The sequence below is a fragment of the Pristis pectinata genome, chromosome 1, assembly GCF_009764475.1.
Source record: "Pristis pectinata isolate sPriPec2 chromosome 1, sPriPec2.1.pri, whole genome shotgun sequence".
NCBI lineage: Eukaryota > Metazoa > Chordata > Chondrichthyes > Rhinopristiformes > Pristidae > Pristis > Pristis pectinata.
In genome coordinates, this window is record NC_067405.1 from 104,490,064 (window position 1) to 104,508,578 (window position 18,515).

Sequence of the window (18,515 nt, forward strand, 5' to 3'; positions counted from 1 at the left end):
GACTTGAAACAGTAACAATATTTGTAATACCAAGGACTAATGCTTCAGTTAGTTTTAATATCCACCATATTAAATTGCTTATCCCTGGTGAGTTTGATCCAATGCAAGTCTCATACTACTACAAAAGAACTGTAATTGATGACCAACACATGACAAGTACTTAACAGGAATTTTTGCATTAATGTTTCAAAGGCAGTATAATGAACCTTAATTTGAAAACTACATGTTGAACTAATATTTGCATATCTGAATCACATTCAGGCAAGGCATCAGAGCTAAAAACTAAAATTGTTATTTTATAAATACTTAATAACCTGGTCCTCTATCTTGAGAGAGTCAGGCAAAATAAATGTCACACTTTGATGCATACCATCACGGTTCACACAAAAGTCTAATAATAAATCAATAATATAGCCAGAAATCACAATGGATAAAACAAGTTTATTTTAACCTCCACACTTGTACACTTAGAAATCATGACCAATGTAGTCAAGCATTTCTCTCTTCTCAACACAATATAAAATTTTTATCACTATTAAAAGTATCATTGCAATGTTATACTGTTAACTAAAATTAGCTCTCCTCACTTACTAAGTTTAAAATGGCTTCCCTCCCTTGTTTCCAGGACAAACTGCTGCAAAAAAAAACTTGAACACAGTAGAAATACAATTTCTGACAAGAAGTAATCTGCTTGTCCACATCACTATGCGAGTTAAAACAACCCATTAAAACTACATATTGCATATTTGTCTAATTCTGCATTTGTAGTTTATGACTCAGATGCTGTACCAGAGGTCAATATGCAACTCTCACTATTGTCCTCAAGTCCTTTTGTATTTTTTAAAATTCTATCCATTAAGTGTCCACATCCTACTTACCTCTCTGCTTATCCACTCACCATTGAAGGAATTTCATTCTTAAACATGATGGCTACTCATGTCAATATGCCATTCCCCAATTCTTCCTAAAGACAATATATAATGCTGAATTGAGTTTCCAACTGCCTTGTAGCTATGCATCAATAAGAATTACTGCATCTTACCTTCCCAGATGAACTTTTTAAGATTAGCTGGATTAGCTAAGGTTAGCTACAATCTGTTGTCCTCTGCAAATTCAAAATCTCTTTCAATTAAGTTTCAATTTACAACACTTGTAAATCTGACAATCATGAAATAAATACTTGTTTGCGATTCATTTCCAGAATAAGGATGTAACTGAGAAGGCCATCAACGGTGCTGAAATTGGACAAGGATATCCCTGGAATATGAAAGCAAGGTTGAGAGTTTCAAGTTCCTGGGAGTTAACATCACCAATAGCCTGTCCTGGTCAAATCACGTAGATGCCACGGTCAAGAAAGCTCACCAGTGCCTCTACTTCCTCAGGAGGCTAAGGAAATTCGGTTTGTCACCTTTGACTCTCACCAACTTTTATCGATGCACCATAGAAAGCACCCTATCTGGATGCATCACGGCTTGGTACGGCAACTGCTCTGCCCAGGACTGCAAGAAACTGCAGAGTTGTGGACACAGCCCAGTGCATCAAGGACACCAGCCTCCCCTCCCTGGACTCTGTCTTAACCTCTCACTGCCTTGGTGAAGCAGCCAGCATAATCAAAGACCCCACCCACCCGGGTCATTCTCTCTTCTCTCCTCTTCTATCAGGTAGAAGATACAGGAGCCTGAGGGCACGTACCACCAGACTTAGGGACAGCTTCTACCCCACTGTGATACGACTATTGAATAGTTCCCTTATACGATCATATGGACTATGACCTCACGATCTACCTTGTTGTGACCTTGCACCTTATTGCACTGCACTTCCTCTGTAGCTGCGACACTACTCTGTACTGTTATTGTTTTTACCTGTACTACATCAATGCACTCTGTACTAACTCAATGTAACTGCACTGTGTAATGAATTGACCTGTACAATCAGTATGCAAGACAAGTTTTTCACTGTACCTTGGTACAAGTGACAATAATAAACCAATACCAATTTATTGTCCATCCCATTCTGTTATTGGGTTGGGATTTCAAGGATTTAGACCCAACGATGAAGGAATGGTAATATTTTCCCAAGTCAAGAAAGTGCAAAACTTTGAGGGGAACCTGTAGATAATGGTATTCCATGTATCAGATGCCCTTTTCCTTCTTGCCAGTCAAGGTTAGGGATGAAGGAGGTGGTTAAAGAGGAGCCTTGGCTAATAACTGCATTGCATTTTGAAGTCAGTACACACTGTAGCCATAGAGTGCCTGTAGTGGAGATAGTGAATGTTCAAAACAGTGGACTGAATGCCAAACAGTTGGGCTGCTTTGCTTTGGATGTTATGGTGTTCTTGGAGCTGCATTTACTCCGGCAAGTGGAGAATGTTCCAATGTACTCGTCTTTATCGATGGATTGCAGAATGAAGCAAATCACTCGTTGTAGGATACCCAGCCTCTGAGCTGTTCTTGTAGCCAAAACATTTAGGTGGCTAGTCCAGTTTCTGGTCAATACTGACAACAAGAATGTTGATAGTGGGAGACTCAATAACTCTGACTTGCTGGACATGGTCTTTGCTTGGCATTTTTATACGGCAAATATTACTTGCCACATATCATGCCCCATATTTTGGCGAAGTCCTGATATATGCAATTACACACTGCTTCATTCTCCGAGGATCAGCAAATAGAATTAAATATTGTGCAATCCTCAAGTGACGTCCTCACGTGTGACCTTATGATGGAAGGTCATTAACGAACCAGCTAAAAATTGGTGTGACCCTGTAACTCCTGCAGTAATGCCCTGGGGCGATGAAGATTGATCATTAACAACCACAACCATCATCGTTTGTGTGAGACACAATTCTAACCAGCGAGGAGAATCCTCCTCAATTTCCATTGACTTCATTTCTAACAAGACTCCTTGACGCTACTCTCAGTGAAATGCTGTCTTAATGTCAAGAACAGTCATTCTCACTTCACCTCTAGAATTTAGTTCTTTTATCCATGTTTGGACCACATGTGGGAAGCAAGTAGTTTTAGTAAAAATCAAACTCAACAGTGGTAAAATTAACAATGATAGGTTCTGCTTGACAGCACGGTCAAAATCTCGAACCATCAGTTTGTTGATGATTGAGTGTAAACTGATGGAATGGCAATTATCTAAGTTGAATTTGTCATTCTTCATTCCACTAATGATACATCACAGATTTAGCATTGTGGTCGTACCAATGTGCCAAGCCATCACATGAATGACACAAATTTGATATTGCTGCTAAACTGCAATTTTAATTTCACTATATAGTGAAGCCTGGAATTGTGGCCAGAAAACACAATAATGAAAAAGAAATCTCTGCTCCGATCCATTCTGCACATCTTCCTGAGCATGAACAGCAGAAAATTGAAAAAAGATCATGGGCACATATGGTACTTACAGTGACAAAACCAAGACTGAAAAAGACAGATGCACAGTACTAAAGAGTTTAGTGCAATTATATCCTATTTTATCAGTTGCAATTAATTGGTAATGGTCACCTTCTTTGAATTCTATTTATCTAAGATTATAAAACTGATAGAAAGGATCATGTTTAGAGTCAGAGAAAATCTTATGCTTCTCCACAATTAATACATAATTCCCTGGGAATTTAATTTCTTTCACCTTTGTCACAACTGTATTAAATTTTGTGCTTATCAACGAAATAATTCATGTTCGTCCACTTCCATTGTGATCTCAAAGTAAACCACTAGTATATGATCCCTAGCATTTGTGTACTTGAAATGTGTGCTTAGATACTTATAGCAGCACAAGCCTCATTCAGAAGATTTCTCCACGGAGAACTAAAGTTGCCAGAACATAACTAAACAACTGCAGCGATAGCTCTTCGTGATTCCCTTTGCAGGTCCAGATACTGATTCTGCATTTTTAAAACATATGGAACATGAACTCTTCTTGTTTTCAAATTTTCAGCTTAAAATCTCCTCCCCACATGTATTTTTGTTATATATAAAGCATATAGATAGGATTTAAGGATAACATGGACTGCATAACAATAATATAGAATTTAAATATTTTCTTCATCAGTGTCCTTAACACCAATGACATAAATGTAAATTGTTTTTTCAATCTCAATTATATATTCCATTTGATAAAAATTATCGAGTAATATTGCATTCATGGACTTATATGGCTTTAAGTCTATGTTAATTCTGAAAATGAAACTGTCTTTAACTTAAAAGTTAGTGTCATCTTCCCCTCTCCACCCCTGTCGTCCCATTCCAGAATCCAGTTACATGTGAAAAATGCAATAATCCTATTTCCAGTCAACATTGCAGAAAATAATGAAGGATCTTTCTTTGCAATTACCACAATCAACAAAAATTAAAAAGCTTGAGGCTCTCTTACTAAATCCTACATTGTTCACTCCCTGCATCTTCCATGTTTCTTATAGGATTTTATTCTAAGAAAGCCGACACTTTAATTATTTTGATAAAAGAATTATAGTCATACACATGCATCCATCTGAAAAAAATATTTGCAAGACTAAACCAGTGTGCGTGCACTTCTCTTTGGATGACACACATGCAGTTTAAAATGTTTAACATGCAATGTTAGTTCTGATGTGGCATATGCAGTATTTCAGCTTTATCCTAAGGTAAAATAGTTTATATTTCACTTGCTATCACTACATTAAAGACAGAATCAGTAATTTGATGTTCTGCATCTTGAATCTTCACTATTTAATAATCTCTTAATCAACTGTTTTAGCTTTCAACAAACATTCCAAACATTCTTGAACTTTCTGAAACAGCGTTTAGTAGTTTGCTTATAAGGTACAAATATATCACTTTAGAATTATATCAACAATTAAACATGTACATTTTTGAAAATAAAGCAATCTCACCAACTGGTTCTGCCTGATACAAAGGAAATGTCAGTTTATGAACTAAACAATTTCAAGAGAATAGAAAATTTAACAAGCATTGTATTCTGAAGGTTTAAACTGCAGATATAACTATTCTCAGAGATGCAACCTATATGACTTCCACACTGCAAATTCAAACCCCACTAACCAATGTTTGTTGCACCCCTAATCTCTAGTTTTAGATTTTAAAAAAATGAACAAATAGAAAGGAAGTTAATGAAAAAAATGAGGGTAGAACAGATTCATGTCAATAAGAAAGGTTGCACTATATGGTTAAGAATCATCTGCACTTACTCTTGACCCCCTTCTTGCCCTTCCGCTCCTTCATGTACTGTTCCTTCAGTTTACTTATTAGTACCTTGTCTACAGCCCAAACCTCCGAAGATGGTGAGAAGTCATCTTTGTCTACATGCAGCACATCATTAAAAAAAAATGTCAGCCAATTGGAACGCAAGCAATCATTGCTGCTATTTCAAGAGGATTAGTGGCTTATAATAGAACCAAAGAATAATTACACAATTTTTTCAACAATTTTAACTCATAACAGAACATTTGCAAGCAAATTATTATTTTGTTATAGGCCCTATTCTTAATGGCCAATGTGAACAATGTGAAAATGTTATTGCAATTCCAAACCATTGTATCCAATATTGCAAAACACCATTACAGCCAGCATTTTCGCTATTACTTTCCTTACAAGCAATAAATTGGACAGCAAACATACAAGAATGGTTCTCCCTTCACCCTGCTAACAAGTTCACTCAGAGGCAAGCATCAACATGTGCCAAGATCAGTAATAGACTTCTTTAATTTGATTATGCTAGGGATTGTCTGTTTATTGAATAATTAGCCATAGATTAGTTTCACCATTATACTATATTAATTTATTATCTTTTGAATTGTATTTCTTCTGTTTTTTTTGTCCTTTTACTATGTTGCTTACTGATGGCACGAAATTGCTTTGTGGTCATAGCCTGTTCTTGACATTGATAATCCACATCAGCAACAAGAGGCCAACTACAAAATGTTTAGAACCCAGATAACAATATATTAGTAACTAGAGAAACAAAGGAAATGGAGGATAAATGATGGAAAAAAAATGATTCAGAGTTCTTGGGACTGTGAAGTTGTTAATTCTTGATCATTTTATGGACCTATTCAAGGATTTCATACAACTTATGAAAGGAAAATAGCGTTTGCAAAATTAATGGAGGTTTTGGTGGTTCAAGGCAAAAGAGAGAGTGGGAATTGAAGTTGATGTACACATTCAACCACAATCTTATTGAATGGCAGCTTTGGCTCAACCATCTATATAATCGCTACCCTTAAATTTTATCTTCTTATCTTTTTAATGGTCCTCCAGGAAGATGTCCCAATTCAGTCAAGTCCCCAATCTAAACAGCTTCTTACTGACATACGATTATTTAACTATTAAGGGGGAAAAATCTAGTACAGGAATAAATGCTAAAAATTAAGAAAACTTATGAGAGAAATTTAAAGGTTTTTTTGGATAAAGAGCTAACATTCACTTCTCCTAGAACCCAATATTTCTTTTTGCCTCCTATTTCATCTAAAGAAATTGGAACTTTGTAATAATAAACAACTGAAAGCAAAATGTCTAAAATCTTGCTTTGAAAGTTAACGATACTATTAAGACACAGCACAAATTCATCACCACCTGCAACTCACAGATTTTCAGATATACATTTATCAAGAGAGAGGTTTAGAATCAAACTAATTTGATTCACTATTCATTGGACAAGTGATAGAGCTTAAGAGAATAAAACAGAATACTTCTGGAAAAAAAATCTGGGGTTTTCCTTAAATTTCATAACATGATTATAAATTATTTATCCCAATCAATTGAATTATGCAAAATTCCAGCAAACAATTGAAAACTTCAAATGCTAACATTTTGTTTTCAGAATTATGCTGATTACTTTATTGCAAGAGATATTGTGTAGAAGGTGAATTTTTACAACAGGATAGCAGGGAGAGCTCTTCTAAGAAAGGTAATATGTTATAGGGTTGTGGGCCATCACACAGTCACAACAGAAAAAAGGCAAAATGAACTTCCAAAGTCAAGGCACAGCAGTAACACATGCTTTAGACAAATTCGCAGCACCAACAGCTGGCAATTTACTTTTCTTCTTACGACTGCATACACCACTACTTACAGCATCTTATCGATTATTGATGATCGATTAATCAGACAAACTAATCATAGGATGCATAGGTAAGACTAGCAATCACTGCAGATTTCCTGGGTTACCCTCAAGGTAATGGTGGGCTGTGCAATTTCTTTTGAACTGTTGAGATCCACATGTTCAAAGCATTCCCATACTGGAATTCTTTAAGTTTCAGGATATTGACCAAGTGTTGATGAAAAGCTAATATAGATCCAAGCCAGGAATGTGCGAGACTTGGAAGAGGATTTGGACATGATTCTGCTTCCTTGCACCTACTGAACCTGACCTTCCAGGTGATGGAAGTCAGTTTTAGAAAGAGCAGCTGAAGAAGCTTCAGTGGATAGCTGAATTGCATTCTATAGGTAGAACATGTTGCAGCCAAAGTATGCCAACGATGTAAAGGGCAATCGTACTGAGTAGTAAATAAGTGCCAATGAAGCAGACTGCTTTCAAATGGATGGTGTTAAGTTTTTCAGTATTATTGCAACTTCACCGATTCAGCCTACGGATAGTATGCCTTCATACTCCTGAATGGTGGTGCCTTGTAGATGTTAGAAGTGCTTTGGAGGTTTAGAAAGTGATCCAATTGTCCTAGCCTCTAATCTGCTCTACTTAGTCACAATAGTTATGTGGCTGATCCAGTCTAATAATGACCAAACTCCCTCCCCAGATGATGTTGGGAATCACATGCAGTAGTAGCATTGAATATCATGGGGAGAAGGTTAGACTCTCTCTACTTGGAGATGTCACCATATGCCACCTATCAACCCAAACTACGATCTTGTCTAGATTGTGGATATACATGGTGATATACATTGTACAAAATGCATCATTACCTGAGGAACTAGAAGTGAAGCTGAACCTACACTGCTGATCTTATGATGGAGGGAAATTCTTTCATGAAACAGATGAATATTTGGATATAAAATATTAATGCTTAAGTGCAAATGCTAAGCCCTCTGGTTGTTTCAATAACAATCTCAATTTCTTCCTAGTTTAATTAAGTTGAAGTGTGAAGAAATAAAACTCTGGAACTGTTTGTCTATCTGTGACACAGCTAATAAATTCAATCACATCAGGATTATGCTAAATTCTGAAAATCTATTTTTGTAAGACCATTGGTGACGTTGTCAGAAGATTCACTGAAACTTAGATAAACACCAATAAACACCATATCACACGCAATGGAATGGCCTGGCACATGCAATTTGTCAGCAACTCTATAGGTTTTCTTACCCCATTCTGTTCCATCCCCAGAGCTTCTAGCTTCCCCAGCTCCTTCACCATCTTCAGCTGTTACTAAGAAATCAAATTCTTTCAAAGCCTCTTCAGTGTCATCAGGCAAGTCAGTAGCTAGCCCCTCGTTACCGATCTAGAAGTTCCAAATATTGATCATTTTAAAATCACTGTTATCTTATCCAGACACATGCTCCTCAATTTAAAGTGGCTAGCTGATACCATTCAAGGGTTTTACATATGTCATTGATATTCTTTTAAATTAAAAACTTAATTTTCAAAACATCTTGCAAGATCTCAATCAAAGAAACATGTTGCAAAAATGTTTATCTAAGTATGGAGAACTAGAGTACTATTTGAGAACCAAAATTCTTAGACAGGAAAGTAACCAAACTAATGTTCAAAAGCACTATAACTAATTACTGCTATTTTGTTATATCTCTCAATTAACTACAAAACAACTTGTTTAGGCCTTTGAGCAACATTGCAATGTAATCATCTCACATTTCAATACAAAATTTAAAACATTATTAAGTAAAATACTTTAAGTTTCAGGATATTGACCAAGTGTTGATGAAAAGCAAAAATAAGTTTTACTACTGCTTAATGTTTCACATGATGTACTTATATTCTTTACAAAGTTGCACAAGTCCCTCAAAGACATTAGCACAATAGATCTGAATATTTACTTTATGTTTCTTGTTTATTCTGTGCTTTTCTTTGCTGTCTGTGATATCTTCTGCCATTTCACCTTCTTCTTCATCATCATCACTGTCATCATCTGTGTTTTCTAAGAAATTAAATGTTTCAAGAACAGCCTCAGCTAAGCCACCTCTCGGCTTATCTCCAGCATTCCTGTATATTGAAGAGTATAGAAAAAAAATAGCAAAATCCAAAGAGAGCGTTGGTATTCAGAAATCAATTTTATAAAACAAATTAAATGCTTAGAGCAGAAAACATTTTCTTTAAGATTTCTTAATACTGTACCTTTTACTCTCGTTATCAACATATAATTAAACCCCCTTTCAGCAGCTTGAAAAACTTGATATAGCAGAAATCAAAAGTGGCTATTTTTTTCTGCTGTCCCCTTCCTCTCTTTTTAAATTTGCCCTTTCAAAAACCAAATCTATAAATTGCAAAACTAACCTTCTCCATAATAGCATGTTCTTGGTAAAACAGGAGAAATAAATGAGATCTGAATTTGAATATGAGCAAAATCTGACATTAAGCTTTTTGATTCAGAGATTTTCAATCCAACTACTTTAATTCCACTTTGATTAATATTCAAAATGTTTTATAAAATCTACACCAAATACAAGTGTTTGTGCAATCTAACTTTATGTTAACCATGACTCAACCACATGAGCAAAGTGCAATTATATTGTCAGAAATGAAGGAGCAGAATTTCAACGACTTGTAGGGAGGAGGAGAACAAGTCAGGAAGAGATTTAAACCAATAACAGTTTTAGAATCAATGTATTCTTCTTCTATGAGCATCTCACTTTTCTACAACCCTTCACTTCTTTGTAATTCTTAATTTTCTATCTACCCCCAAATAGCTTACAAGATACAAGGATATAAGCAAAGCAAAGAGAAAGAATGAGAAAAGACTGGAAGCAAACATAAAAGAAATCAAAAAAGAAAAAGGATCGGAAGAGGATATGTGGGGACAATTCACAATATAGATTGAAATGATTCATGAATGTTCTCAAAGTCTCTAAAAAAAAAGTGCAATATTCCCACTGACTCCTGAGAATCTGTGGTCCACAACATTTTGGATTGGTATTGAGAACCTCGAGTCCATGTGTCAGGACCACAAACAAGCCAAGTGTAAACATAAGGAGCTAAACCCCCTCACAAACACACCCACCTCACCTTGTCAAATACCTACTGCCCCACCAATGGAAGAGTCTGTGACTGAGAAGTATATTTTAATACTGTGTAATATACAAATAAAGTGAATTTAAAAAGTACACAATGAGCTGCTGGAGGAAGTCAACGGGTCAGGCAGCATCTGTGGAGTGAAATGGAAAGTCGATGTTTTGGGTTGAGACCCTTATCTGGAGTGAAAGAATAGAGGGGAGATAGCCAGTAAAAAAAGGTGAGGGGTAGGAGTGGGGCAAGAGCTGGCAAGCGATGGGTAGATACTGATGAGGAGTTGATTGTCCAACAGTCGGGAAAATCTGCTTGTCGGGCACTACCAATGTCCCAAATGACTGGAATTTTACTGTATTTGAAACCTTGAACTGTACAGACAGAGTTTATAGATAAAAACTGCTCCTGTTGGCAGAGGGAGCACAAATTCAGGAAGACAAAAAAAAGTGATTGCTAAAAGGACCAAAAGTGACATGAGGTAAACCTGTCTCATGCAGCAAATAGTTAGGGTTTGTTATGAGTTGGAATGAAGGTAGATTCAATAGTGGCATTCAAAAGGGAGCTGGATAAGTATTTGAAAAGACAGAATTTCCAAGGCTATGGTGAGAGACAAGAGAATGGAACTAGTTGGATTGTTCATGCATAGAGCCAGTATGGACTCAATGGCGCTCCTGTGCTGCAGTCATTCTACAATATATTCCCATCTTTATTCATTCAATCTTTTGACTTTGCAACTTTGTCTACAGACTTCAGTCTTAATTTCATCTTCTTGCACTCTATTCTATCTTTCTTATTCTTTATCTCTGTAACCACTCCCTCCATTTAAGTTTTCCTACGTCTAACTTTGTCGAAAACCACCACTAACTTTGACAGTGTTAGCGGTCTCAACTCCTGGTTTATAGAGCAACCAAAACCACCTCCAACTATTTCTTTCTGTCCCTCACACTTCCACCTGCTTCTAACTCCACCTTTCTGTGTCCATTCTTGGGGAGAAAAAAAATCAAACTACCAATTTATTTGCCACTGCTGTATAATTCCCCTTTCCTTACCATTGGTAACTATGTCTTTAAACCATAGGCACCACACTATGTTTATTCTTCAATAAGCTGTTTCTCCTTTTAAAAGCAAGATCTTGACACCCATCTGTCACCAAATATCTAATCTCTCCTCCTCTAACTTGTGGTCTATTGTTATCTGATTATGTCCTATGAAGAACCCCTATATGTTTTCCTGCATTAAAGATGCCACATAAATTAAAGCTGCACCTTTTCTTCTCAAATTCATTTAAATCCAAGACAGTGAATGTTATCACCAAAATAGCCTAAAAGTCAGCCACCAAGAGAGACTGTAAAATGCTTGCTTATGTTTCTTCTTATTTCTGTTATATAACAAAGGGAACACTGCAGCCACCATTCAATGCTACTCAAAACAGAAACTAAATTTGGCATGTTCGAAAGAACCAAAAACTAAGAACTAATGAAAACCTAGATTAGTATGTAAATTTGATTGAATGATGCTCTACAGGATTTGTTTTGTAAGTTACTTCAATAATTATACCATTTTGTTTACATATATGAATAAAATTTAATGAAGTCTCCAAGAAGTGAGGTTTGTATGATGCCGATTTTAGTCAATGTACCTAAACAAAAACAATGTTGGGAAAAGCAAGATACAGTTGGAAGACAGAAAACCTATAGGTTGCATTCTTCGTCCTTTTCAAGCGAAACGCTTTTCTTTCATCCTAACCTCCATCCAGAAGAGCACTCAAAGAGACTGGTACTCACTAAAGTGTGTCATCTGAATATTAGGAATGAGGAAATAATGAACATTTTAGTTTCTCACCTTTTAACTTCTTGCATTTTTTGCTTAGATGGTGAGTCTCCCCCATTAAGAATCTGTTCCAGATTTTTGGACTCAACTGAGCCATTCTGCTCAGAGCCAGTAAGGCCTAATAACGATCGCACTCTTTGTGATCGAACGTCTAGAATTGTGTCTGTGTAACCGACTTCCTGTAAATACCTGTGAAATTTGAAATAAAATTGTACAAGTTTCTGATTCCAACCCATGGTTTTTGTTCGGCAATTATTTTACTTTCAGATTTTATATCAAAGCATTTTACATTTTCTGCTGTACCTTTAAATTGCTACCAATGAATACTGCTGAGAAGTAATGCACGTGGAAATTTACAGTAGAATACTGGACAGTAAATGTAGGATCGAAGTTATGCCATACTTTATAATAGCTTTCAATGCTAATATTATGAAAATTTTACAAAACTTGCACAATTAACATGTTATTAGCCGAATTATAATTATCAAGTACATCCTTTCACTAAACTATCATTTTTCCAGTAACAAGAGTTGCTTTATTAAAATGTATATTTAAAATTAGTACAGGCCGTCCCCAGGTTACGAACACCCGACTTATGAGCACCTGTACACATGAACAAACTCCCATAATATTATTAAATACAAAAGTTTGACGTACGCACATATATTTGTGCTTGCAAACAACAGTACTAGTTTCCCCTCACTTTCCAGTTTTAGTAATTGTTCTTTATTAATAGTCTTATGTGCTTTTGATGCCATTCATTACAATAATGGGGGGTATGGTTATTATAATCGAATGATTTTGTGTATTTTCCAACTTACAGACAAAATCAACTTATGTATGTCTGTAAAAAAGGAAATCATTCGTAACCCGGGGCCAGCCTGTAACTGTTAACCATCGAAGAGTACGAAACAAGCCTTTACAAATTAAGACCGAACAGTTGGTAAAAAAAAAGCAACTACCTCTTAGAAAATTAAACAAACATCATATTCCATTTTTTTCCAAAATCTTGATCTAAAATGCTGTAATAATAGAACAAAATTTAGTGTACTTACTGTCTGAGTAACTGTCTGCCTTGTTTCCAAGTCAACTGACTGTTCTGAGGTACAGGTGGCACCTCCGTGTCTTTGGTTTCATCTAGAAAAGAAAACATACATTATTGAAAGATTAGAATAGTAAAACTCCATCAAAGAAAGCAAAAGGTAGCCAGCAAAAGACAATATTGCAAACACTGAGGTCCTGCCCCCACGCACAATTGTTCTGCATAGGATCGGTCTAGCTACATTGTGGATCAAGGTTCTTGAGCATTTCATTTGATATCTTATAGGTTTACATGCTGATGAGAGCCCCCAACCTCTACAAGGTCATCAACAAAATCAAAATGAATGTGCAAAATAAATTCACTTGTGTTAGATATGAAACAACTTTGCTTTGCTCATCACCAAATAGTCCGAAGCTTCAATGTTTTTCAGATCTGAGAAATGGAAGTCAAAACATTGTGCTCCAAACAGTGTGCGATTCTCAAAATGAACCTAAGTGATCACTCTTAGCTGATAAAATCTTCACACAATATACTTGCTTTCTCTTCTTTGGGAAGGAAGATTTATTTTTTAAAATGACCATCTAGTTTGTGGCAGAAATGAGCAAGGGAAAATGGTGCATAAGATATACTCTCGTTTTTCTCTTGGAGAAACCCGTTGGGCCAAAATGGCCTCTTATTAGACTGTAAGGAAATACTGCCATGTGAGCTCCCATTTATCTTGAATTGCCGAACTTCCTCCACGGACTTAAGCTAACCTAGCTTAAGTCTGTAGCTATCCATATTAGGCCAAAACCAAAAAAACAGGTGGCCAGTAGTGCCTTTTCAAATGTGAGCCGCATCTAGATCTATCCAAGCTGTTCCAGTGTCCATTCCCATGGAAATAACGTAGACTCCCACATACACACACACCCAAATTCAGATCAGAAATTGAAATGGCAATTTTCCCCACATCATGAAGATACACAACAAAAACTACTTCTATTGAGTAGAAATATTGTTTTTTTTAAAGCTTGCACAGGAAGCAATCCTTGCAAGCTTCTATAGAACATAGAATACAGAACAGGAACAGGCCCTTCGCCCACAATGTTGTGCCAAACTAATTATGCTAATGACACCTAATCCGTTCTGTCTGTCCATTCTCTGCATATTTATGTGTCTATCTAAGAGCCTCTTAAACGCCTCTATCATATCTGCATCCACCAGCACCCCTGGCCACGCATTCCAGGCACCCACCACTGTGTAAAAACAAAACTTGCCCACACATCTCCTCTGAACCTTCCCCCTCTCACCTTAAATGTATGCCCTCTAGTATTAAACATTTCAATCCTGGAGAAAAAAAATCAGCTGTCTAATCTATCTATGTCTCTCATGATTTTATTAACTTCTACCAGGTCTCCCCTCAGCCTCCGCCGCTCCAGAGAAAACAACCCTGGTTTGTCCAACCTCTCCTTATAGCACATGCCCTCTAATCCAGACAGGATCTAGTAAACTCTTTTGCATCCTTTCCATAGCCTCCCCATCCTTCCTATAAATGGGACAACCAGAATTGAATGCAATACTCCAGATGCTGCCTAACCTGAGTTTTATAAAACTGCAACAGAACTTCCTGACTCTTGAACTCAGTGCCTCAACTAATAAAGGCAAGCATGCCATATGCACTCTTTACTACCCTATCAACTTATGTGGCCACTTTCAGGGAGTCATGGACTTGGACTTCCAAGATCCCTCTGTACATCAACACTGATTAGGGTCCTGCCATTAACTTTCCCTTTACAGTTGATGTGCCTAGGTGCAACACCTCCCATTTCCCTTCAATTCATCAACGTTCCCAGAAATGCAAAGCATTTTTTGAATTGTTATTAAGTTACATCTGGTCTTTGTATTCTTCAGAACAATTAAAGAGTTATTGAGAAAGTAACACAAAATGATCCTAGATTATTTACATTGCACGCCATCTGCAAGAGTGAACCTTTGCCCACCCCATTTAGGGCATTAGTGATTCTGCACAAATTGTGCATGATTTAAATAGTCTCCTCCAAAAACCTCTATGTAGGGTTCCCGTTCAAACACTTTAGCACACCATTGAATGGAAAGTCCACCATGAACTCTTGCAATTAGACAGTGTTTTAAAGTTCTTTAAAAATTTACCATATATACAATGGCATGCAAAAGTTTGGGCACCCCTGTTCAATATTTCTGTTACTGTGAACAGTTAAATGAGTAGAAGATGGACTGATCTCCAAAAGTCATAAAGATGAAACATTCTTTTCAACATTTTAAGCAAGATTAGTGTATAATTTTTGTGTTGTACAATTTTAGAGTGAAAAAAGGAAAGGAGCACCATGCAAAGGTTTGGGCACTCCAAGAGATTTGAGCTCTCAAATAACTTTTACCAAGGTCTCAGACCTTCATTAGCTTGCTAGGGATATGGCTTGTTCACAGTCATCATTAGGAAAGGCCAGGTGATGCAAATTTCAAAGCTTTATAAATACTCTGACTCCTCAAACCTTGTCCCAACAATCAGCAGCCATGGGTTCCTCTAAGCAGCTGCCTAGCACTCTGAAAATTAAAATAAATGATGCTCACAAAGCAGGAGAAGGCTATAAGAAGTTAGCAAAGCGTTTTCAGGTAGCCATTTCCTCAGTTCGTAATGTAATTAAGAAATGGCAGTTAACAGGAACGGGGTGGAGGTCAAGTTGAGGTCTGGAAGACCAAGAAAACTTTCCGAGAGAACTGCTCGTAGGATTGCTAGAAAGGCAAATCAAAACCCCCGTTTGACTGCAAAAGACCTTCAGGAAGATTTAGCAGACTCTGGAGTGGTGGTGCACTGTTCTACTGTGCAGCGACACCTGCACAAATATGACCTTCATGGAAGAGTCATCAGAAGAAAACCTTTCCTGCGTCCTCACCACAAAATTCAGCCTCACAAGTCTGCAAAGGAACATCTAAACAAGCCTGATGCATTTTGGAAACAAGTCCTGTGGACTGATGAAGTTAAAATAGAACCTTTTGGCCACAATGAGCAAAGGTATGTTTGGAGAAAAAAGGGTGCAGAATTTCATGAAAAGAACACCTCTCCAACTGTTAAGCACAGGGGTGTATCGATCATGCTTTGGGCTTGTGTTGCAGCCAGTGGCACGGGGAACATTTCACTAGTAGAGGGAGGAATGAATTCAATTAAATACCAGCAAATTCTGGAAGCAAACATCACACCGTCGGTAAAAAAGCTGAAGATGAAAAGAGGATGGCTTCTACAACAGAATAACGATCCTAAACACTGCTCAAAATCTACAATGGACTACCTCAAGAGGCACAAGCTGAAGGTTTTGCCATGGCCCTCACAGTCCCCCGACCTAAACATCATTGAAAATCTATGGATAGACCTCAAAAGAGGCAAGATGGCCCAAGAATTTCACAGAACTAGAACCCTTTTGCAAGGAAGAATGGGCGAAAATCCCCCAAACATGAATTTGAAAGACTCTTAGCTGGCTACAGTTAGAATTTACAAGCTGTGATACTTGCAAAAGGGGGTGTTACTAAGTACTGACCATGCAGGGTGCCCAAACATTTGATTCAGGCCCTTTTCCTTTTTTGTTATTTTGAAACTGTAAAAGATGGAAATAAAAAAGTAATCTTGCTTAAAATATTAAAGAAATGTGTCATCTTTAACTTCATGCCTTTTGGAAATCAGGTCATCTTTTTCTCGCTTAGCTACTCACAGTAACAGAAATTTTGACCAGGGGTGCCCAAACTTTTGCATGCCACTGTACACGTTAAAATGTATTTTGAAACATTTAAAGCTGCATGAAATACACTTATCACAAAATAATTAGTCACATTGACAATCAACACCTGCATTACCCAAATTTAAATCATATATTTTTAAAATGAATTTTATTAAAACAATTTTCTAGTTTGTACTGTGGTGGATTCTTAATGAATTAAAACAAATATTACATTAAAAATATTTGAAATGGACATTTACTTAAAAGAACCAGGTCAATTTTGTTTTACAGCTTCTTAAAAAGCTTGCTGGTAAACCCAATTAGTGGAAGGCTGCAGATGATGACAACACTATTTCGAGCAAGAGTGGAGACATTTGGGTAATTACAATTATTGTCAAGGTCTTTGATGAGATAGGAATAGGACCATTAAGCATAGCTAGGACAATCATCACAGATACCGAAAGGAAATGGCAGAAATACTAAAGTATTATTTTTCTTCGGAAGATAGAACAGGTGGACGTGACATTAGATGAGTAATGATTTAGAGCCATAGAGTAATACAAAATAGAAAAAGGACCATAAGATATAGGAGCAGAGTTAGGCCATTTGGCCCATCGAGTCTGCTCCGTCATTCAATCATGGCTGAATTTTTTCAACCCCATTGTCCCACCTTCTCCTAATAATCCTTACCAATCAAGAACCTATCAATCTCTGCCTTAAGTACACCCAATGACTTGGCTTCCACAGCCCTCTGTGGCAATGAATTCCACAGATTCACCATCCTCTAGCTGAAGAAATTCATCCTAATCTCAGTTTTAAAGGGATGTCCCTTTATTCTGAGACTGTGCCTACAGATCCTAGACTCTCCTACTAATGCAAACATCCAAGCCTTTCAGTATCCAGAAGGTTTCAATGAGATCCCCCATCATCCTTCTGGACTCCATCAAGTACAGGCCCAGAGACATCAAATGCTCCTCATATGTTAAACCTTTCATTCCTGGGATCATTCTTGTGAACTTCCTCTGGACCCTCTCCAGGGCCAACACATCCTTCCTTAGATACGAGGCCCAAAATTGCTCACAGCATATTTTTTCAGCAAAAAAAGAGGATGAATTAAATAAACAAATTAAGTTCTAAAGGGATAAACCCCTGGTCTAAATGGATTACATCTGCACATTTTAGAAGTATCTACGGAAAAATTAGCAAAAGTAATGCTACACACACACACACTGAGTAAATTATTAGAAAAGGGCACAGTACCAGAGGATTGGCAGGTAGCTAATCTAATTCCTATATTTAAGAAGGGGGATAGAAAACAGGGAGTACGTTTCCAATTAGGGGAAGAACATAACAGGAGTCCATCAGTGTAAGATCATTAAGAAAAATCCAAAAAGAAATCCAGAAGAAACATCTTTACCAAAGGTGTTCTATGTGGTTAGAATGTGGAGCTCACTACCTCACCAGGGAGTGGTTGAGGTGAGTAGTACAGATGTACTTAAGAGGAAGGATAAATGGTACAATCCCCACTAATGAACAAAAGGAAACCCCACAATAGAATAAATATCAGAGAATGTGGGTCAAGTGACAAGTAGCAGAGTGGCTTGCAAACTAGCTTCAGAAGAGAAAGCAGAGAGTGGAAGGAAAGGGGGAAGGTGGTGTTCTGTAAGGATAAGTGCTGGAACCACTGCCGTTCACAATTAACAAAAATGAATAAG

The 18,515-nt window shown here is 37.0% G+C and overlaps 1 protein-coding gene across 5 annotated transcripts in view; it reads right to left on the reverse strand.

Moving 5' to 3' along the window:
* LOC127569164 (striatin-3-like) overlaps window positions 1–18,515 on the reverse strand; it is a 139,566-nt gene that overhangs the window by 54,312 nt on the left and 66,739 nt on the right. For 3 of the 5 annotated variants that reach the window (XM_052013563.1, XM_052013577.1, XM_052013556.1), the window contains exons 4-8: window positions 13,089–13,170; window positions 12,046–12,222; window positions 9,018–9,183; window positions 8,329–8,464; window positions 5,198–5,308 (exon numbers count right to left, since the gene is read on the reverse strand). In XM_052013563.1, the coding sequence (XP_051869523.1) occupies window positions 5,198–5,308; window positions 8,329–8,464; window positions 9,018–9,183; window positions 12,046–12,222; window positions 13,089–13,170 (672 nt within the window). The remainder of the gene's footprint in view (window positions 1–5,197; window positions 5,309–8,328; window positions 8,465–9,017; window positions 9,184–12,045; window positions 12,223–13,088; window positions 13,171–18,515) is intronic. The other 2 variants (XM_052013587.1, XM_052013569.1) reach the window with 1 other exon arrangement.